General features: G+C 35.4%; 1 protein-coding gene across 1 annotated transcript in view; it reads left to right on the forward strand.

Moving 5' to 3' along the window:
* WDR70 (WD repeat domain 70) overlaps positions 1–21,133 on the forward strand; it is a 138,663-nt gene that overhangs the window by 96,543 nt on the left and 20,987 nt on the right. Inside the window, exons 11-13 of the mRNA XM_042804798.1 lie at positions 3,006–3,105; positions 9,302–9,386; positions 10,475–10,613. Of these exons, the coding sequence (XP_042660732.1) occupies positions 3,006–3,105; positions 9,302–9,386; positions 10,475–10,613 (324 nt within the window). The remainder of the gene's footprint in view (positions 1–3,005; positions 3,106–9,301; positions 9,387–10,474; positions 10,614–21,133) is intronic.

Below are 21,133 nucleotides of genomic sequence, written 5' to 3' on the forward strand. Positions count from 1 at the left end.
TTGAAAACTGCAACGAACATTTGCCAGTATATGTAAAAACTTCTCAGTCAACCTTCTATCATTTTTAGAGCAACCTTCAATCATTTTAGAGTATTTGATTTACTATTACAATTCAGGGTTATATTCCTTTGCAGAATAATATATGGAGGGCAGGCTTGCAGAGCTCAAAGTTAGGAAAACAATCTTTTTAGTGGTAAACTGAGCAAATTTATTTTTAAAGACAAACAGAATTGCTGATGCAATCTTACTGTTCCTTTCAGATGAGTCTTGTGTTACATGAAATCCTAAGGCATTGAAGTTGGATAGAGTTGGGCTAAATTTGTTCTGTTTATTTTATTTTTGCGATTAGGGGGCAAATAATGTTTGAGTCTTGGATATCTGTATGTTGCGTTTTTCTATGGGACAGCTGAAAAAGAGTAAGAAGTGCTTGAAGTATAAGTACTTAGCTGAGAAGGCTCCATAGTGGGTAACATTTAAACTGAGCTGTTTAATTCCTGAAAGATACAGTTTAGGTTTGATTAATGGATTCATAAATTCATGCAAAATAAAAGCAGTATCTTTGACCATAGGAAAATAACAAAACTCCTGAAACATGGTATGATTTACTTAATATCTATCTATCTATCTACATACATATATTGATATTTGAATTTTTTACTAGTAAAACATAAAAAAAAAAGGCATTGGTTAGAATCCAGATCTTTTTATTTTTTTTTTAATTTGTGTTCAAAACAAAAAGGAATTTCAGATTGATTGAGAGTGAAATTAAAGAAAAAAACCAGACACCCTTGCATTAAGTCAGTCAGCAAAATGAAAATCTGTTGCTTTAATACATGTATGTCAGTGTGATATTGCCAGGGAGGGATGGGAGTGTTGAGTAGACAAGTGTTATGGGGCCCAAACAAAGTTTTTCCAGTTTATTTGAAATAGCTAAATACTGTATTGTAATCTTTCTGTTTGTTGTTTTTTTTTTTTTTTTTTTTTTTTTGTGTGTGTGTGATTATTAACCATTTATGATGTTTTTGCAAGTGTCCATGGTATTTCTTAGGCAGAAAGTACATCATTTTAATTACATGTTAATGTTTAACAAATATTACAGAGAATTTACTTTCTGATAGCGAATTTACAGTTTATCCTTTCTATCTTACCACATACTTGGAATATTTTATGTAATTGGATGTATAAAATTTGTTTCTTACTATTTATGAACACCCCCACCAAAGACACACAGTTGTTAACTGCAATCTGTTCATAGAGTTTCTCCAGAATATGCACAATTGTCTAGAAGTGACAGTAATTTCAAAACAAGTGCTATGGCTAAATGTAGGCTATTACATTCTATCTCCAAATACTGTAAGAAGTATTTACTTGGTGTTTGAAGTCCTCCTTTGTTTGTTGAAGAGTCACTTGTGAAGGGAATGACTTATGTGACTCCTCAAAACTTGACTAAATCTGCACACCAAAATAAACCTGCAGTCATTATTAATGGCATCACACAAAGATTCTCTAGCTTTTGGACCAAATTTAGGACAAATATTTGAAAGGGTAAACAATATTAATTACTTTCCTAACTTGGGTCTTTTGCATACAAAGTAGCCCATTAAAAAAGCCTTGGTAATGGTGTAGTTGAAAATTAGAAGATACAGTAACTGAGGATTCCTGTTCAAGCTTAATTCAGTCCATGTGTTCACATTTCATGATCACATCCTTCTTTTTTATTTTATAGAACTGTGTCTCTTTTAATGTATAGATTGGATGGTAATCACAGCTGATCAGTATTTTGTTCTCTTACTGTTCAGGGTGTGATTCTAGATCTGACTTACTGCATGCTGTTCAAACCCTCCTCTGAAATTACATGCTTCTGTGTATATTTTTCTGTTTTGCTCATCACTGTGGTAAATAAAGGACTTTAAGGTCACTAATTTGTCTTCTTTCCCTCTGTATGAGGAAGGACATGTTTTAATCCTTGTTTTACCAATGGGAAGTTGAGATACAGTTGCACAGGCAACTTTTAATTCTTCAATGCTCTGTTTTACAACTGTGTGAATTAGTTTTATGTTAGGAAAAGAGGGCAAATGAGAAGTGTAATTTCCTAGGTTTTAAAAAAGGTGTCAACCTATCTCAAATTCCTTTGTCTCTTTCTGTCTTTTCCCTTTTCTTCCGTTTTCCTTTCCTGTGTATGAGAGGTGTATCAGTATCTTAGTGGAGACCTTTGTTTTAGGTTGGGAAGTAGGAAAGCTTGATTTTACAAAAGTCTTAAGATTTAATTTGAGGTTCCTCTCTTTTAAATAGAATTTTTAGAGATTTTACTGAATACCGACTTAATAAATAAGAAGTCAGCTCAATACAAGAACAAAACAATAATTTGAAAATAATTTCTGCCTTTCTCTAATATTATGCGCAAAATAGAAATAATTAAAAATAAACATACATCATTCCAAAACCTGAATTGGAGCTAAATGGAACACAAACCTCAAGATATCTGAGCTTGTTCTATTATATAAGCCATGAATTTTGTCAGGGATTATATTTGGCAAAAATAAATTCTTATAATACTTATTTTAAGTCCATTCCAAAGTATGTGTATTGTATTTTGTTTGGTTGGTTGGTTGGTTGTTTTTTTTGTAGTAACTGTAAGACTGCTTAGGGGAGTGTTGAGAACTGTCTTAAAATGTTTTTTTATCTTAACCAGGCATAACTACCTTTATTCAGTTCTAGTAGGAGTTTTCCAAGAGTGCTGATGCTAGGTAAATGTAGACTGCATAATTAAACCTATGAAAAAGTCAAATTTTGCATTCAAGCTCGTATTACAAAAGCCTGTTCTGAAACATATATGACATTTTTAAAAGGCTGTAGAAATATTTAACTTCTGTACCTGCTGAAAAATTCAGGGGTTTCTGATTAAATTTAGGAATAGCAGAAGAGTACACAAAATTCTAAAAAGAATTGTTTGACCCATCTTGAAACATGCAATTTTTTTAATGTTTTCTGTGTTCGATAAACAGGTGCACACAAAGTTCCACTGCAGGCAAGCCCATGCTCCAGGAACCGACACTTCATGCTTGACATTCTCCTATGACGGTACTGTCCTTGCCAGCCGGGGAGGTAGGTGATTGAAAGAACCCTTTGAATGTAAGACAATTTTAACTTTACTAAGTGAAATGTAAATCGTGTTATTGTTAAATGTAATTATGATGGAGGCAAGACAGTGAAATTAGATACTAGGGATTTAAACCTGAAGTGTTTCACAATTTACATCTTTTAATTTGATACACTTTGCAATACTGTGTTTCTGAAAGTGCATTTTGCAGCAGTTAAGGAATATTTTAAGAGAGCTTTGCTGTTTGAATTACACAGTTCCTGATCTGTCTTCTTGTCTAGCATTAATAATACACCAAAAGGAAATTTTTAGATTAATTAAAAATAATAGGAGACCAGGTTTGTTGCTGAGTTTTTTTCCAGGAAGATTACTGCCTCTCAATAACAGTATCTCTGTTCTGGAGTTACTAATTTTTCGATCAGATTTCTTATGCAATGTCCTTTTCTGTTCTAAGTGGAATTTCTGTCTTATTTATATTACAAACATCAAGACTGGAAGTGAGTGTCCAAGATGCACCTGAATGGCAAAAACATTTGCAATATCTACAGGACAAACCCACTTAAACTGTAGATAAAACCTTCATAAAAAGTCTTAGATAACAGAACAAGTCATGAGAAGGCAAAGATATACTTGAAGACTTCAGTATTTGGTGTAGTGGATAGGATGGTGTCTGCCTAAGACAGCTTTTCTTACAGAGATTTGTCTACCCAGTATTTTGCAGGCAGGTGCAAACATACGATCTGAGCTGTCTGGATGGAAACCAGCTGTAACCAGAAGCTATGTGTATGCATTAGCATGGCCCCAAGGCCAAATAAACAGGCCTAGGGAGAGGCAGTATATGTTAATGTCGGCTAACATTGTGCCTAGCATATGTACAGGTCATCTGGTTGGTTTGGTACATAGACAGAATGAGATTACATATGCGAAATACTAGAACAGAAGTATTCGTAGATGGCAAAGGCTGTGAAGCAGGGGATGTGCTTCTAAGTCAAAAGCTGTAGCTTGCAATTGCTTTGCATCCTCCCTGCCCTCTCTCCCTGGTGAGTAGAGTGGCATTGGTGGCTTTCACAGAGATATGCAGCTGCTGTTGGATGCTACCTCTCTGACTGCTTTGTATGTCTTGCCGTGTTTCTAAGATTCCAAACTTTATGTTCCCCAGATCCCATATTTCAGAATAAGATGATGGTAGTCTTGTGCTTGAGAGCCCTAGGTTTACTAGGACATGTGAACGGCACTTGAATTGTTTCTTAATTGCTGTTCAGGCTCCTGGGTCCAGATTTCTACTGCCACTTCTGCCATTATGAATGAGTCCTCTGTGGTTGAGGTAAAAACTCTCAAACTTGCTGGTCTTTACTGAACTAGACATTTACTATGAGAGAACTTTCTTCTCCTTGGAAAGTAGGCGAACCATCTGTCTTTCTGTCCTGGGCTAAGTGAAGTGCTGTATCTGTCTGCCAGTGGTGTTGCCCCCGAGAAATTCACACAGATACACTTTGTAAGATTTAAAGAGAAACCTCAGTGTGCTTTTAAATATTAACAGCAAACAAGGTTGATACTTGTGTGAAGGAATATTCACTAGTGCTGTCTCCACTCCATTTATGTAAATTCTCTTTATGTCTCACATTTATGGCTGTAGATCACATCAATGACCTTTGCTTACTTTTATTGCATGTGGTGCTTTTGGTTGCCTGCTATTCCTCATCTGTCTCCAGATTTTGTGTCATGTTAAACAGACTTTCACTTAGGTTTTATCTTCCTCACTCTGCTCTAAGCTATTTAAAATGTTGATTGATTGTTTGCAGAATGTAAGACTATGGAAATTTGGCTTCTCTGTGGGTAGAAGTGCTACCTTTGTCTAGTGTATGACAAAAAAAGAAAGCAAGCTCTGTGTGCGCTATGCTAGAGAATAAGAGGGTTTCATACCTTATTTTGACTTGTTTGGTTAGGGTTTTAATATGAGTATTACTTTGGATCTGTACCAACAAAAGCAGATGTGGATCCAGCGTTCATAGACTAACACACCTGGCAAGTGCTGAGGATCAAAGAGAGAGGATAGTTGTTTGGGGCATGGGGACTTTCACTGAAAGCCTGATTGACTCCCTTGCATCTGATGTAGATTCTTTGTTGGCTAGGAGAGACGTGAGGCAGGGCTCAGCTGCAAACACAAGGGAAAATGAAAAGCTAAGGAGCTGCTTATGAGAGTTCCCAGTTTTACTCTTGTTGGGTATTAGGTAGTAACTTGACAGAAACTTAAGAAAGTGATATTTTTGCACACTTGTAACCATGAAAGTAATTTTTTCTAAATGCAGTGAAGATAAGTATTTGGGGAACATTTTCTTTGTTTAGCAGTGAAAAGATAAGCATTAGGACTGAATTTGGGGTCCTATTATAAAAATCTTAAAAAACTTCTTTGACTCCTGGTATTTAAAGAATTTATGGAGTTAGTTTTTGTCATAATATGAAACAATGACTTAATTAATTCCATGAATCTCATGATAGCTATTAGTTTGATGGTTCATTTATTTTCTGTGGTAGGAACAGTGTGCAGTCTCAGTGCCATCTTAAGCAGTAAACTTACCTAGGAAAAAAAGTTCACCATAGTTAAACCCAAGAAAAAATATTCACATCTAAGCCTATCAGATATCTTATACAGATACAGGCTTCTTGTGAGCTCAAAAATTGGTTTTTGTGTTGCCTTTTGTTTTCTTTTTTTTTTGTTTGTTTTTTTTTTTTTTTTTTAGTTTGAGCTGTATTTCTCTTTTCACAGTTTTCTTGAGCAAAAATAAAATGTTTAATTTTGAAGTCTGTTTAGAAAGTAGAACCACCTTGAGTACAGTTTCCTGTATACTCAAGAATTATGCACCAGCATGTATAGTGATCATCTATTTTGTTTAGAGTAATAATGCATTGCACTTTATAGTAAATACAAACATTAGCATTGTAAAAATCAAATGGTTTTATATCAAGCAATATTTCTCAGGAGCTGAATGCTGATTTTCATTTCAAATAATGCCAAAAAAGCATTCATTAGCTTTAATAGGCATAGTTGACTGTTTGTAACACTTGGTGCTGAAATGGCTTTCTCAAAGTCTTCCAGCATCCATCACTTCCATATATTTGGAGAAGGTGATGCACTTAAATATTTGGGCAGGCTAGTATGGTTGCAGGTGATGGTGAGAGCTGTTCCAAGTGTAAGTGCATAATCCCCAATTTGTGACTTTCTTCCCAAGGCCTTTGGCTCAGAATGAATGTGGTCCAGACCTGTGGTGCCTCTGAAGGTCATTCTTTAGCTATTGAAGCTCCTCTTGCAGAACCAGTGTAGAATGCAGAAGCGTATACATTGTTCTGTAAGGTGCCTCTCCTCACATAGAAAGGCTCAGAGTTTATAAATACATTCTGGTGTTCCTTCACAGTAAGCCTTGTCATGCTATGCCTTCCCTATGCTGTATTTTATTTTCTAAATTCCTATTTCCGAAGTTTCTTTGCTTTCCTCAGTGATCTTTTTGAATTTCTGTCCTTGAGCTTTGTTTTCAACACAGGACTCCGTCTTTAAAAATAGGAGCTTCTTGAAGAGTGTTGCTGATTTAGGGCTTTTTGAGCTTCTGGCAGCACTTTGCTTCTTTTGGGCCCATTTGCATCCATGTATTTGTCCTCCTAGTCAGTATCTTCTGAAAATAAAAAAATATCAGATAAAATCATTGTAGTATTAGTACGTTGGCCTTATTTTGAATAAAAGCCATTTGCAAAGTGAGTATCCTGGCTCACGAAAGACTTTTTCTAGGACCTAATTGTTACCTCTTGATAAATCCAGTGCTTAGTACCACTGGCATAATGGTGTCTGACCTGATCGTATCAGACTAGACTCTGTTTGTTGGTATCCTTCTCATTAAAATAGCAATGAATAGAGTTTGAAATGCTACTAAAAATGCTATAAAAGCTTTAAATAATCCTGTCAGGCTTTGGATAAGTCTGCCATTAAGAAAAATACTGAGTTATCTGAGTGGACTATTTTGAATGCTTCCTACTGAACTGCACAACTTCTGTTTATATATTTTTGTTTAATGGTAACATATTTGTCCATGTATGAAGTAATTAAAAATAGATCAGTACTGCTACAGCTCTTCTAAAGAAGTCCCTTATGCATTGATGGAAGGATGCTACTGGAAAAAATCCCTGGTGTTGTGGAAAGTTAATATGTCTGTTTTGTCAGTGACAGTCATTTCAACTCCAAATGCAGATTAGATTCAAGAACCAATATCGTATTTGCAACACAGAAAATTTTATTAGAAAAAATGAATTTGGGCAAATCCTGAAAGATGGTGGGAATTCCATGGCATTGACCAAAACATTCTACTAGCATTTCTCCCTTTCCAAATACTTAATCATCTATTTCTACACAGTGTAAAACAGTGTTGATTTGGAATCAACCATGACTTTTTTGAGTCATTCTAGAGTCTTGCAATGTTTTAAACCAGCAGATTATATTTTCTCGTTAGCAGAAGAGCTATAGCTAAATGTCTGACTGCATCTCTCCTGCTAAAGCCTGGCAAGACTACAGCTTGAAGATCATATCAAGGCTTATTCCACTGGGAACAGAACAGCCTTTGCTGTGCTAGCCTTAGATCTGTCCCTGTCCAGGAGATTTTCAGAGTGGCCAAGTGGTATCCTTTGCATATATTTGTAAAGTGCTGGTGCTTTAGATATACCATCTTACTGATAAGTGTTTTTTTGTTGGGAGTGGGAGGGAAAAGGGGAGCTTTATTTTACAAGACCAAATGCTTTGAAGTGCTTGAGATGGAGTCTACTGGGAAACAATAAGAAAACAGTTCCAAAATAGGGACTCATCATTTTTCTTTCTTGTCATTTTTTAGCTTCCCAATGAACAGAAATATACTCTGCTTTAGACATCATTTATTTAAGTTGTCCACTTCTTAAAAATATTTTACAGTTAAGAGTTATCCCAGTCTTAAATATAAACATACATGATGTACGAGGCCACACATTACTGCTTTCCCTGTAAAGGGTACTGCTGGCCTTGATTTCTTTTGTTACAGCATGTTGCTCTTTTTTTGACATTTTATTTCCAAGGCCTCCTTTAAGCTCTTGATCTCAAAGGCTGTGAATCCACAAAATACTTTTAGACAACAAAATTACTTCACTGCAAGATTTGTGCTTTGGAAGGAAGCAGGTCTGTGGATTATGAGTCACTTTCCTTCTTTTCCTCCTAGGCTAGGAATATTTTGTAACTTTTTGTCTAAAATTAATCTCTGGATATTTTTTAAGAGAATTGTTGTTTGAAAGTCTTTCTTTTCATCCTTGAAAGTGCCAAGTCACTCATGTCATATCCAAGAAGATGTCTAAGTGCCCAAGTGAGGTGCTTCAAAGCTCAAATCCTGTCGTTCATCTCATATTGGGAATATGTATCCCAGAGGGATGATCAACAGAGATAGCTAACTAGTCGCTTCCCCACCCCCCATTCTCACTTTGATAGTATGTCATAACTTTTCAAAAAGGAATAAACAGCCTGACTTTTACTGGCCTACAGTCGCACCGTGTTTATCAAACACAGACAAGAATTGCTATAAATGTCTTGCTGTAACCTTGATTTTGGCTTTTATGGCCAGAGGTGGTATGGAGGGGTATGAAAAGGTTTCATTATAGCAAGTGTGGTTTCACTTGCTTTGCTTCTCCTCCTTCCCCAATGATTTCTGGCTGATTTCAGAGCCTGTTCTTGGTACTGAGATTGCAGTTTGTTGCTGTTTTCAGGGCAGGTAGAAACCAGGCACATAACACCTGTTTAATTTTTGATCTAGACCATCCATGGTAACATTTTGATTTCTTTTGATACCTTAAAAGTTAAATTTACTTCTGGTAGCAGAGCACCGGTTCTCACAAATACAGAATAAATTAGTATTTGGGGATTCTGATTTCACTATGGATAATGGTTCTTGATAGGCGGGATTGCCATGAGGGAGCCACTGAGGAGAAGTTTCTGATCTAATAGAGTGCAGCAGGTGGAACTTCTTATCCTTGCACTTTTATAGTCATTTAGGGACAAAAATCTTACAAACCATCCTGATTTTGAATGTTTGTACTGTTCTGTTCTTTTTGTGTCTGAATTAGAGGATGAAACTTTTTGCATGTGTCTGAATTGTTGACTTAAATTCTTTATTGCTAATGTTCATCCCTTCTGTTTCATAGGCGATGATACTTTAAAGATATGGGATATTAGACAATTTAAAAAGCCTCTTAATTCAGCAGAAAGACTGCCCAGCTTCTTTCCAATGTAAGTACTCAAATTTATTCCAGCTAGCAGAAATAGCAGTAGTTATGCTGAACAGGAGGGAGTCTACCAGAGTTCTCCTCCTCAGTTCTCACTAGGTCCAAAACTGTGCAGAAAGCACTGCACAGGGTAGACCATGCAATGACAGTTCTTGGCTATTTTAGGACTTTACGTTGCTTTAAAAGATCTTGTATTTTTTGTGATAATTCATAGCTAGTTTTGCTTGTTTTATGCCATATTTCAGTCTCAAATGTCTTATGTCTAATTAGATTAGCAGCTTTCCAGGAGGAGGCCAGTTCATTGCCTTATGTTTTTGTAATGAGATACATAAGTAATCCTCATTCGTATTTGGTCTCTATGATTAATGAAAAAAGAGATGGATTGAGAAGTAGACATAACATGAAGGTGCATGATATGAATTCAGGTTATGATGTTAGAAGTGCTGATGACCGTGTTCACTGGTACTAAAATACTACATTATACTGCATAGTGTTAAGTATTGTATTTAATATTTTTACAGGTATTACCTGCATTTCTCTAGCATAGCCAAATCCAACTTTAATGGCAGTTTATACTTTTGAAATAAAATCTTAGAAAGGCAGGTCATGGACAGCTCAATCTTAGCTGCAATTTGTAGCATAGAGGAAGAATAAGCAGACAAACATTTTTGGCCACTATATAAACACGCTGCCGTGCATCATTGAAGAATGTATCATCAACAAAAGCAGAATTCATGACTGATATATATTTTTTTTTTTAACTTAATGATGATAACCAGATTTGAAAATACTTGGTTTTGTTTGTTTCTCATGTTGAAAAGTTTACAAGACTTTTGAGTGGAGGAGAATTTTGTTGGGAGAAGGATTTTTATTGGATCTGCCAGTTTTGCACATTCTGTGCACAGCTGTGCACAGTGAACTGTATGATGAATAGTAATAGATGACAGTTGACAAAAGATTTTTTTTTTAAGGCCTTGTCATGAAAGGATTAACAAATAGAAAGGATTATTTTTAAGGAGCTCAATATATATGTAACTTTCCTATATATTAATTATTGATTTGCTCAGTATGATGATTTATTTTCTTCAACAGGACAGATTGTTGTTTCAGCCCAGATGATAAAATAATTGTCACAGGCACCTCTGTTAAGAAAGGTGGTGGCAGTGGGAAACTTTTTTTCTTTTATCGGGACACATTCCAGAAATTGTATGAAATAGAAGTTACAGATGCGGTATGTATTTCATTTTTATTCTCACAACTAATCAAAATACAAATTAATTCATATTCATATACTTTTTTCCCTTTATACAGGTAATGACCTACTAACACTACTGTAATTTCTCTCCTCCATATTTAACAGATAGAGGTAGAGTGGCCTGAATAGGTGCTATTCTCCTTTCAATTTAAAAAAACCCATACAGACAAAAAACAACAAAAAAGCCCCAAAACAACAATAACAACAACAAACAAACAAACAAACAAACAAAAAACCCCCACCAAAGTAAAATCTTGGGACAATGTGTTTAAGCACTTGGAGATCCATTCTTTGTTGCTACCATTGCATTGCTGAAGGATGTCTGTGAACCATTCTAGATCTGTGAACCGAGGCACAAGTCCTGAAATTCTTATATGCTTTTGCTGTTTACTCCACCAATTATCACGATGAGATGACATATTGTGACAAAAGTCCTGTTTGTCCTTGCAGCTTGTGGTTACTATAGAATGTATTTCAATGGTCTCTACCTTGTGTAACTGCAACAATTTTGTGGCACAGGGAAGGCATGATTAGGAAACCCTTCATCAAAAATTCCATTCTCACTTGCAATACAAAAACCCAAAGTTGTGAATCTATAATACAGAGAGTCTGTGTGTGGCTTGAGCTTCCTACCTGTTACCATGTACAGAAGGAAAAAGTTTAGTATCAGAGTTGAAAAAAGATATTTTCAGACTTGTGGTGTAGATGAGTAAGCTTATAGATTGTAATAAACAGGAGTGGGAGGAATTCAAACAGAATTGCCATTGCTTAAGTATAGCAACGTATGCTTAAGTCCCATTAGTTGCAGTCTGTCAGCAACTTTTTGCTTCATTTCAGGATACTTTTTTTTTCCTTCTGCATTCTTGTTAACCCAGCACAACAGTCTTTCCTAGCACAGAAGGCTAAAACTCCTTGTGCTGGAGATCATTTATACAGAATTTCTACTTGTATTTATTTTTCTTTTCAAATCTTATTTTCTATTCTAATTCATCCTAAGGCAAAATTCACTTATGGATGAATTTGTTGTATCCATCATTTCTGTGGCAGCAGTCTTGCAAATTAAAAAAATGCAGAATTCATGTCAAAGGAGAAAGCATGTGTTTTTTCTAAAAGGAAAAAAAGTCCTGTTTTTGTTTTAAACATACATTCTAAATACAGTTTTTATATGACATTGGCAGCTTTATTTAGCACTAAAGAATTTCTCCAAAGATAGCATCAATTGGATTTTAAATTTTTCTCCTGTGGAACATACCAAACCTTAACTTAACTCATGAAGATTTCCAGTGGATTTTTTTTTCTGATGCGAGTATTATAACCAAGTATTTATAACCTTTTTCTGAGACAAAACATGAATGTCCCAGTATGCCTTCTGAAACTTCATGACAGAGGAAAGGAAACTACTACATACTATAAAAGTGCAAGAGGTAGATTGTTGTAGGAGCTCTTCTGTCCTTGGGCACAGGAAATAAAAGAGCTTAGCAATTCCATTCACAGTGAGAGCTAAGTGTCTGGAGGTGGTCATGATGGCATCTCCATTTAGTGGTAGTGAAGTCAGTCACACTGTACAGAAACTTCACCTGAGCTTTAAGACTGCAAGAATGAGAATCTTGTCAATGGTGGATCCTGTATCTCTGAAATAAATTAAACTGTGCAGGAATTAGTGCTCACCAGCCTACTTGTTTTGCATTCAAAGCAAATATAATTTTAATTTACTAACTTTGTCTCCCAGAAAAACAGTTATTTAATTCTCTGAAATAGAGGGTCTGCGTACCTGCTGAGGTAGCATGCTACAGGAGAGTCCAGAAGAGATCATTTTGCTCTCAGTTTCTCTTCAGAATTGAGAGATAAATTTCTGTTCTTCTGTTTCAAAATGTAAGAGGTGTGGAGATGCAAACATGGAGCTGAGATTCAATGATAGGAAATTGTTGGAAAAACAAAATTAGGGGTCAATAAGTGACTTCACTGGGGCCACTCATGTAGTAAAATTTTAAGTATGTGTACAAATCTCAGCAGGTTGATAATTTTATACCATAAATACATACAGGTGCTGATACTTATATGGTACCTTTTAAGACTACAGTAAATCACTTTTGTCCATAAACTTTTAGTGGTGCTGTTTTTCTTCATTTATAGTTACAAAATTTAAGACTGTCATTCTCCTGCTTTGAATATAATGGATCAAATGAAAATAATGGTAATAATAGGTGAAGAATTGAGACTTACAAATGCTGATCTTATGACATAATATTCAGTGAGTCAGCCCTAATAATACCTCTGCAATCAGTCCGTCTAGCTTCCAGCTTCAATAATATACATCTAAGAAAAACACAGTTAAGCATATCAACCTGAATCTAAAAGAAAAATTACTATAAGTGGTATTATAAAATAAAAGCAGTATATTTTTTTCAAGATATTTCTACTGTTTGCATCTTTTGCCTTTTTCATTAGTGTTCTTTTCTTGCTCTTCTCAAATTGCCATGTTTTATGAAATATAAACGCATAAAGGTATGCTAAAAACAAATTAATTTTCAAGAAGCTGGCTTTTGTATTTTATAAGCAGTATGTGCTGTTTGTTGGAAAGGTCATTGGCCTGTAAATTGGTAGGTGAATATCTTGTGTGTAGTTCATCAAAGCATTTTTTCAGCAGTGCGGTAATTACTTGCTTTCTAAGGACTACTTTCCTAGTTTCCATTTTTTTCCTTATCCTCTCTCAAAAATGCAGATAGCAGTAAGTGTAATTAAAGATAAACATATGATGTTGTCTACATCTCCAGTTTTCCTTCTGTAACTGAATATCACACTTCTTTACCTTTTTTAATGTTATCTAGTGCTTAAATATATAACTTCAATGTTTCTATTTTGTTTTGTTTTTTGTTTTTTTTTTTTAGGCATTGCATAGATGAAGTTACACTGTATCAGTATGTGCAGTAAAAACACAAATATACCAGTATCTATCTCTGCTAAGAGCTTGATCTGCTCTCATTCCTCATGAAAATAATTTCATTGATTTCAGTTGGATTTAGTCCAAAATTGCTAAAGAAAAAGGGCATCATTAGTCATTTATTTCAAGTATAAAATGAAAGTAATAAGACTTTCTGAGGGCAGTTGCATACCAGTTTAGTGGTAGAACGTATATAATCAGAATAACAGAAAATGTACTGTGAAGAGAAAACAAACTGTTAATGTGTTACTTTTTTAATTTCACAAGGATTTTTTAAAGGAAATGCCGGTAAGCTTAGAAAATTGAAAAACACTTAAAGAGCAGTAAACATTATCTTAAACCTCCTTGGTAAATAGCCAGTGCAATTGGCCTGTGAATGAACCTAGGGGATAATGGGAAAATATTTAATGGGAATGTTTGAACAAAGCTGTGTCTGGCATTCCTTTCCATCACACCACACAAACCTTTTTTCACCTTTTCTTTCAAGTTTTCATGGGAAAACCCATTACTGCTTCAGGGCTGCTGGAGTGAAACCTTGTGGTTTTACTAATGGACTAACAGTCTGATTAGTCTCTTCTGTTGTGGGTGGGTATAGAATATTAATTTGCTTTTCATTTCATGGAATGCTATTCGACCGTGTAGCCATCAGGCCTTCTATATCTTGGATAAACAGCAACACTTTTTGAAGAAATCTAAATAAATATCAGAAGTGGTACAGACCAGAGGCTCCATCTCTTGCCAGTAGCAGTGTGTCAGTGGGAGGAGGCGTGAACAGGGCAAACACGCAGTGGTGCTTCTCTGACTATCCTGTTCTGCCTCTGGTGATCTGTGACTTAGAGATATCTTGATGCAGACCTAGGAATTTTACAATTAACAGCACTCAGTATTTCTTTCTTCCATGAGTTTATCAAGGAGTGAAATTACCCATGTTGCAGGTTACTGGCAAGGTCATGTACTTACTACAGATTAGATCAAAACTCAGGGGTGGGAACCCCTGCCTCTCTCACTCTAAGGAAGCTGACGCTCTGCATGCAGCACTTCAGCCTTACTCTGGCTCAGTCTGTACCGGTGTGACTGGAAATTATGAGGGCTTTGTACTGTGACCATAGTTCTGGATGCTAAACCATACAGAATTCCTCTCTATAACAAGAAGCAAACTTAAAAAAATCCTGTTATGTATATGCTGCTTTTTCATAGTTCTTCTGTTTCTTCTATCTTGACAGTATTATCTGTGAACAGTTCTTTTGCTCTCACCTCAAATATCCACAAGAAAATATTTATATTAAACTTCCTCAATTTGAGCATTTGAGGCTTATTTTATGTGAAAGAACTATAATTGCATGCAGAATGTTTCTTCACTCCATTTAGATGGATGAGGAGACTTAAACAGATGTTAGGAAATATAACTGCCAGAAGAGACAAACAAAGTATATGCACAGAAACGAAGAGGCCATTTCCCATTCCTTTCCTCAGGTAGTATGAGAGGAAGACAGACTTGTAGATCCTTTAAGATGAGGTCTCATCTTTTGAGATGTCTGTAACTGCACTCTCTTTCTGGAGTGGAAGGGAGATTTCATTGTCAGATGCAAGTCAGGGAGAGTTTATTCCTACTTCTTGGTTTGGTTGTGCGAGTATGAGATCTTCATGGGAACCAGTTATAAATACCTACTGTATGGGAAACAGGGTTGAGTACACATTTCCCCCAATGTCAGTTTAATTTAAAATAGCTGTGGATAGCCACTTGAATCACTCTCATGTCTATCATTCATTTGGTTAGTTCAAACAGATCACCCAGTAGTTATCCTTATTACAGAAGAGATTGATTTTGGCAGCGGTGGAGCAGTCATTTTCCCCATATGGAAAAGAGTAGTATGCCCCATTACTGCCAAGCAAGAGTGGGCACCAAGAAAAAGAAAGAAAAAGTTGTATAATTACAGAAATAGCTATTTAAAATTAAAATGTAAGTAATAATTTAATTTTAAAATAAGCCAAGCTGATGAGATTGTATACCTTATAAAATGAGATGGGCAAGTTTTTAAAATATTCCACAGAATTTTGTATATAGGCAACAGTCAAAACCCATAGATGTCTTGGGAAACCTGTTTCTGTTAGGAGGTTTCTTCATTATTTTCTTAGTTTTTCAACTATAAGCAAAGTAAAATTATTAAATACTTCTGAAAATACCTCTTCTGGATGTTTCAGGAAGGTCTTCTGAGACAAGCTATAAATAAAGCTTCTTTTTAGATTAAAGAGTGAAAAGGAAAGAAGAAATAAGGAATATGAAACTTCCCTTACACACAGTTGATATAGGATTGCAGTATTTCTTTCCTTGACCTCAAACGATATCATTTAGTATTTATAAGGTGCACTAACATAGTAAAGGGCTTTTCCACTGTGGCCCATTTCACTAAGATTTAAAGCTTTTGAATTTAAGAAAAGTAAATTATTTTAACTTCTGGAAGAGATCATCATGCTACTTCTGGGGTTTTTTAAGCCATTTATCTTATTTGAAAGGAAAATCCACATTTTCCACAATGAGAAAGTAAATACAATACTTAAGGTCCAGTAAATTTTTGTGCTGATTGAAGTAAAAAAAAAAAAAATCTACTATGAAAGGTGATTCATGGAAATGTGTTTTCTTTTATAGTGAGGTAACTTGTCAGTTTTTATTTTCTGCTTTCATATATGTAAAGACTGTGTGGTCCTTCCCTTTGTATACCCTGCAGCAGCATGTACTTTGTTTTAGGGGAGCTGTCACTAGAGGTTTGAGGTATGTGAGAGAAATAAACTGTGCAGGTTTCCTCACTGTAATGGGGAGTGTGGGGTATATGTGAAGGCTGTCTGTCTTAGTTTTGCAATATACTATGATAAAAATGTAGCTGTAATTTTAACAGAGCAGGTGCTTGAAAATACCATACCTTGCAATTATGAAGAAAACAGTTTGACACCTTGATTAAGTCACTTTTTCTATTCAGCAAAAAAGGAAAGTTATTCAGTGGCTCAATTCACTTCTAAGAATATATTTTGTAGCTGTACCTTGAACGGTAAGTGATACAGCATTGCTATCCATATGTTCCATACTGAGATCCTGCTTTAAATTATTGGCCTCTGAAAATGTTTTTAGGATATTTCTGTTTTCTACATAGAAAACTGTAAATTTTATCCCTTTCTGGTCCCTTTTCTATTGAATGTTTCCACACATTTTCCAAGTCATGTTTCACTGGGGACAAACATTAGTGTAGTTTCCGCTACTACTGTATTCTCATGAGTATTATAAATCTAATGATAGCAGGTCACGGCATTCTAGATATTCCCTAACCTCCCACCCTATTTATTGTGGTTGGCTCTTTTCCTTGGAAAAGTTAGGGGAATCTCAAACCTGAAGATTTCTGCAATTGGGGTTTAAAGTAGATTTTTAATCTATTAGTATATTTTTACTGTGTGAACAGCCTTTTTTTTTTGGATCAGAGCATGCATAATATCAATATATGAGTGTTAACTATTCTTTTTCTCAAGAGACAAAGTAGAAGCAGCCTGGTAGTATTTATTGTTCAGCTTTGCAGACATTTGGAAATGGCAGTTCTGAATCTGTTGCTTAGTTGTTTGGTTTTGTTTTTTTTTTTTTTTTTTTGTTTGTTTGTTTTTTGTTTGTTTTGGTTTTTTGTTTGTTTGTTGCTTTGTTTTTTTTTTGTTTTTTTTGTTTGGTTTTTTTGGTGGGTTTTCTCTTATTTTTCTGTTTTGTTTTTTGGGGTTTTTTTTTTGGTTTTTTGTTTGTTTGTTTTTTGTCTCAATTAAAAATACATCAGTTTTGTAAGTGTTATTCAATCTACTTTTTTTCCCCTTCCTCTGGTTGGTACGTGCATCCAGGAAGCAGACCGGCCTTTCCCAGGTACAGCAGCATGACAAGCCAAGTCGTTGGCTTTTGGATCACCACTGTTCTAAGACACGAGCAGAAAGAGATTACAGAGTGTGCAGTGGGAATTAATGTTGTCTCTGAGCAGCATTAACTTTCTATGATGCTTAAGGCTGAACTTCTGTTGTTCTTGGGGGGGAGCAGACAGTTAATGCAGTTCTTGTGCAGAGAAATCAAGGTGGCTGTAGGAGTAGGAAAGACATATCTATATAAAATCCTTTCCTTACTATGCTAACTTTATTGATTGATTTTACCTTCCATTCTGCATGTCAACCATCATTAATAATGATTATTGATTATTATGTAGAAATAGTGATATTTCTGCAGGTAGGATTGCTATTAGGTTCAGATTAGAATATTGAGTTTCTGATTTTTTTTTTTTTAATTCTGCCTTTAAATTCTAGTTGCATAGAATTGGAGAGAAAATATCTCTGTATATTTGGGCAATAATGTTCTGAAACATTTGCTTAAAACTCTTCTAAGCTTGTTTTTGAACTTTATAAAAGTATGGGGTCGTGAGCAGGAGGAAATAATTGTTTCCTTTTGAAGCTTTGAGATCTTGAAAACAGGCAGAAGTCACTCTGCTGCCTATAAGTTAGACTGCTTATGAGCCTTTTCTGCAGCCCAGCATCATGAGAGTTTTAATATATTCTGAGGCATTTTTCCTCTCTCAAGTAGTGTATACATTCTTGCTAGGATGTATTTCATAAGCATTTTCAGGGAAGTATTCAGTCCATGAAAACTGTAGGCCACTTCAAACATGTCCGTAAAGATTTGTACAGAAACAGTATTTGTATCCCCTCTACAACACTCATAAGTATCTAAAGTTTCTAAATGGTTCTACACCTTCATTTTAAAATGCAAAAGCCTGAAAGGCACTGCTTTAATATCTTTCCTAACTATAAGAGTTGTTTAAAAGTTGTGATAGCGAAATACATATGGGGAACAATCACTCAAAGATTTTGTGGTAGTGGGAAGCTGTCTTTAGCTGTTAGCATCCAAATATTTTAATGTTTTATTTAAAGACATAGAAATCCTTTGAACTTTTTTTCTGAAAGAACTTTGTACATTTCCCTTCTTTTCTGGGAAGATGTATCACTAAAGTCAGACGGACTTAATGTTGTGCAAGTTCCAGAACTACAGAACATTAAGCTGGAAGGCATACTGAGATTTGATCCCTCATTCCAGCACAATCTTGAAATAGCTTACCCATCTCAAGTATAAAGATAATGTAATGTAACAATAGGCTTAGGTAACGGGTAATGTTAATTTGAAAGGTCATTACTGTTTCTTAAACCCCAACTAATAAGCAGTTAGGTTTCTTAAGTAGTATTGCTTAATTGTGTTTTAAGCTCCTATATATTTAAAAGATACTACGTTGTACAAGCAGTTCTTCACCACAAATATGTAGGGATTTTACAGGAGAAAAGATAGTATAGATATGCTAATTAAAGTGGTTGCACGTATATTTGCAGTAATTTTGACAGACTGGTGGGTTTTTTTCAGCAGCGTTGGAATTTGTAAAAATTACAGTTAAGGTAAATATTCAGTTCAGTCAGAGCCCCATTTGGCCACTGCTGTGGTGACCTGTCCTTACAGAGTCCACGACCACAGTCAAAATGTCATTTTACACATTCACTATCTTCCCTGCTGACATGCTGCTTATCTGGCTGTCTGGACAGCCAAGTGCAGCAAATCAGCAGCGCTGTTCAAACAGAACCCATCACATACCGTCATGGCCACTGAAGCAAAGCTTGCACGTAGAAAAGAGAGAAGGTTTGTTTAAGTTTTTCTTTTCCTAACTGAAAATATTTTCTTAGAGCAGGAGCTCTTGCTGTCACTTTTTTATTGTATAGCTTCAGAACAGATTCTGAAGGAATTGTTTATTAGACTGTAGGTTTGGAAAGGGGTAAGCAGTAAGGCCAAACATAGGCTGTGTTTGTTTCTGTTTTTATCCCCATTCAATTTTTAAGTATCTCCAGAGCTAGACCTGATCTTTCAAGCTAAGATTCTGAAGATTTGTTGGAAAGTTTTAGGAGTTTGTATCTGCTGTATTCTTTCTGCACTAGGAATATTTAATTTGGCTTCGAGGATCCTTTATCCTAGAACTGGAGAGTTTTATGTAAGTAGTACAACACGCTGTAATATAGATCCTCGTTAGTTTTCTGTTTTTCTTATATAGTTATTTTGGCCATTGTAGGCTGCAGGAATTCACCTGACCAAATATAGATGTCCATGGCTGATCCAGTCACCCTCGGCTCCTTTTCTAATCAACAGAGAAAAATAAACACATCCAGACTGTGATATTATCTCGTCCTAAAATAGATATCTAAAATAGGTTAGATGAAGGCCACTGTAAAATGTTTATTTCTCTCCCTTAACTATAGAGGGAGGTGAAAGTTTGTTCACATTTAGAGAGTAGATGTCTAAAGATTAGAAGTGTAGAAAACTTAAATTTGATAGGTCCCCACCTAAGATCTTCACTTCCCTCAAATGGTGTTTCTTCTCTCTTGCTAAAGCACTGGGAAATAGCATCTCTTATGCTCTGACCTTACCAATAACAAAGTAGGAGACAGTGGGTTATTTCTGCACTCATTTCTGTTGATTGAATGATTTATGTCTGTAGGCAATTTACAGGAAAAGAGCCTGCCACTCTACCAGAAGATTTTCCTAGCTGAGAGTCAAGTCTATGCTCTCTTACTTGCACCTGATTTCCAAACATAACTGTCAAAACATCAGCAAATTCACTTTAGGATTACAGAACTTTATCTAAATTTTAACTAACTTTTTTTTTTAAATTAGTGGACATGTCACGTGAAAGAAACATCAAGACCCCATAAACTCTTTCTTCAACATTTAGAGATTTGTGAAAGCCTAGGATTAACATGTTCCCTTTCTGTTTTTAATATTTATCTGGAATTAGCAGTATTTTTTTCTAGTGATAATTTGCAAGGAAATCACTTTTGCTTTTTCTAGTTTAGAAGTGAGAGCGATGTTGGCTGCACACTCAACACAGAGATAGTACCAATAAGCTAATAAGCTGTATGTCAGCATAATTCAGTAGAGATTTCCACCTTCTCAAGGTAGTTTTCTGTGAGTGTGGAAGTAGATAAATGCATCTTCTCCATTTACCGTATTTATTTGTCTGTACTTCTGTTTAAACAGCTTTCACTAATAGTTATGGGAGACGACATTGTTTAGTATACTTAGCCTAAAAGTCTGATAGCTGTAGATAACTGAATAACCAATACTGGCATTATGGAGCAAATATAGAAGCAGGCTGAGGGTCGAGAACTCTCAAAGAGTGAAAGGCTGTACTTGAAGTGAGGAGAAATTAAAATTGAAAAGGCTTATTCCAACAGTGCGTAACTTATAAGGAAGCATGTTTTTCTTTCCTCTTCCCTGGATGGCAGGAGGAGCATTACTAATGAACTTGAAAAAGCCAATACATGCATTATCTGAAAATACACTTTACATGAAATCTTATTTTTGAAGACAAATGCATGGTATTTAACCTTAGAACTTAACTGTCTTTAGGGAGAAGTGATTGTCTCCAAAGAAAACAATACCTGATTGAGAAGCAGTAAGACCTCCTGAAAGAGGGAAGAGAAACTAAAATATCATTGTAAAATATGGCCCCTC

Source organism: Tyto alba, unplaced genomic scaffold (genome assembly GCF_018691265.1).
Source record: "Tyto alba isolate M040663 unplaced genomic scaffold, T.alba_DEE_v4.0 Super-Scaffold_42, whole genome shotgun sequence".
Classification (NCBI taxonomy): Eukaryota; Metazoa; Chordata; class Aves; order Strigiformes; family Tytonidae; genus Tyto; species Tyto alba.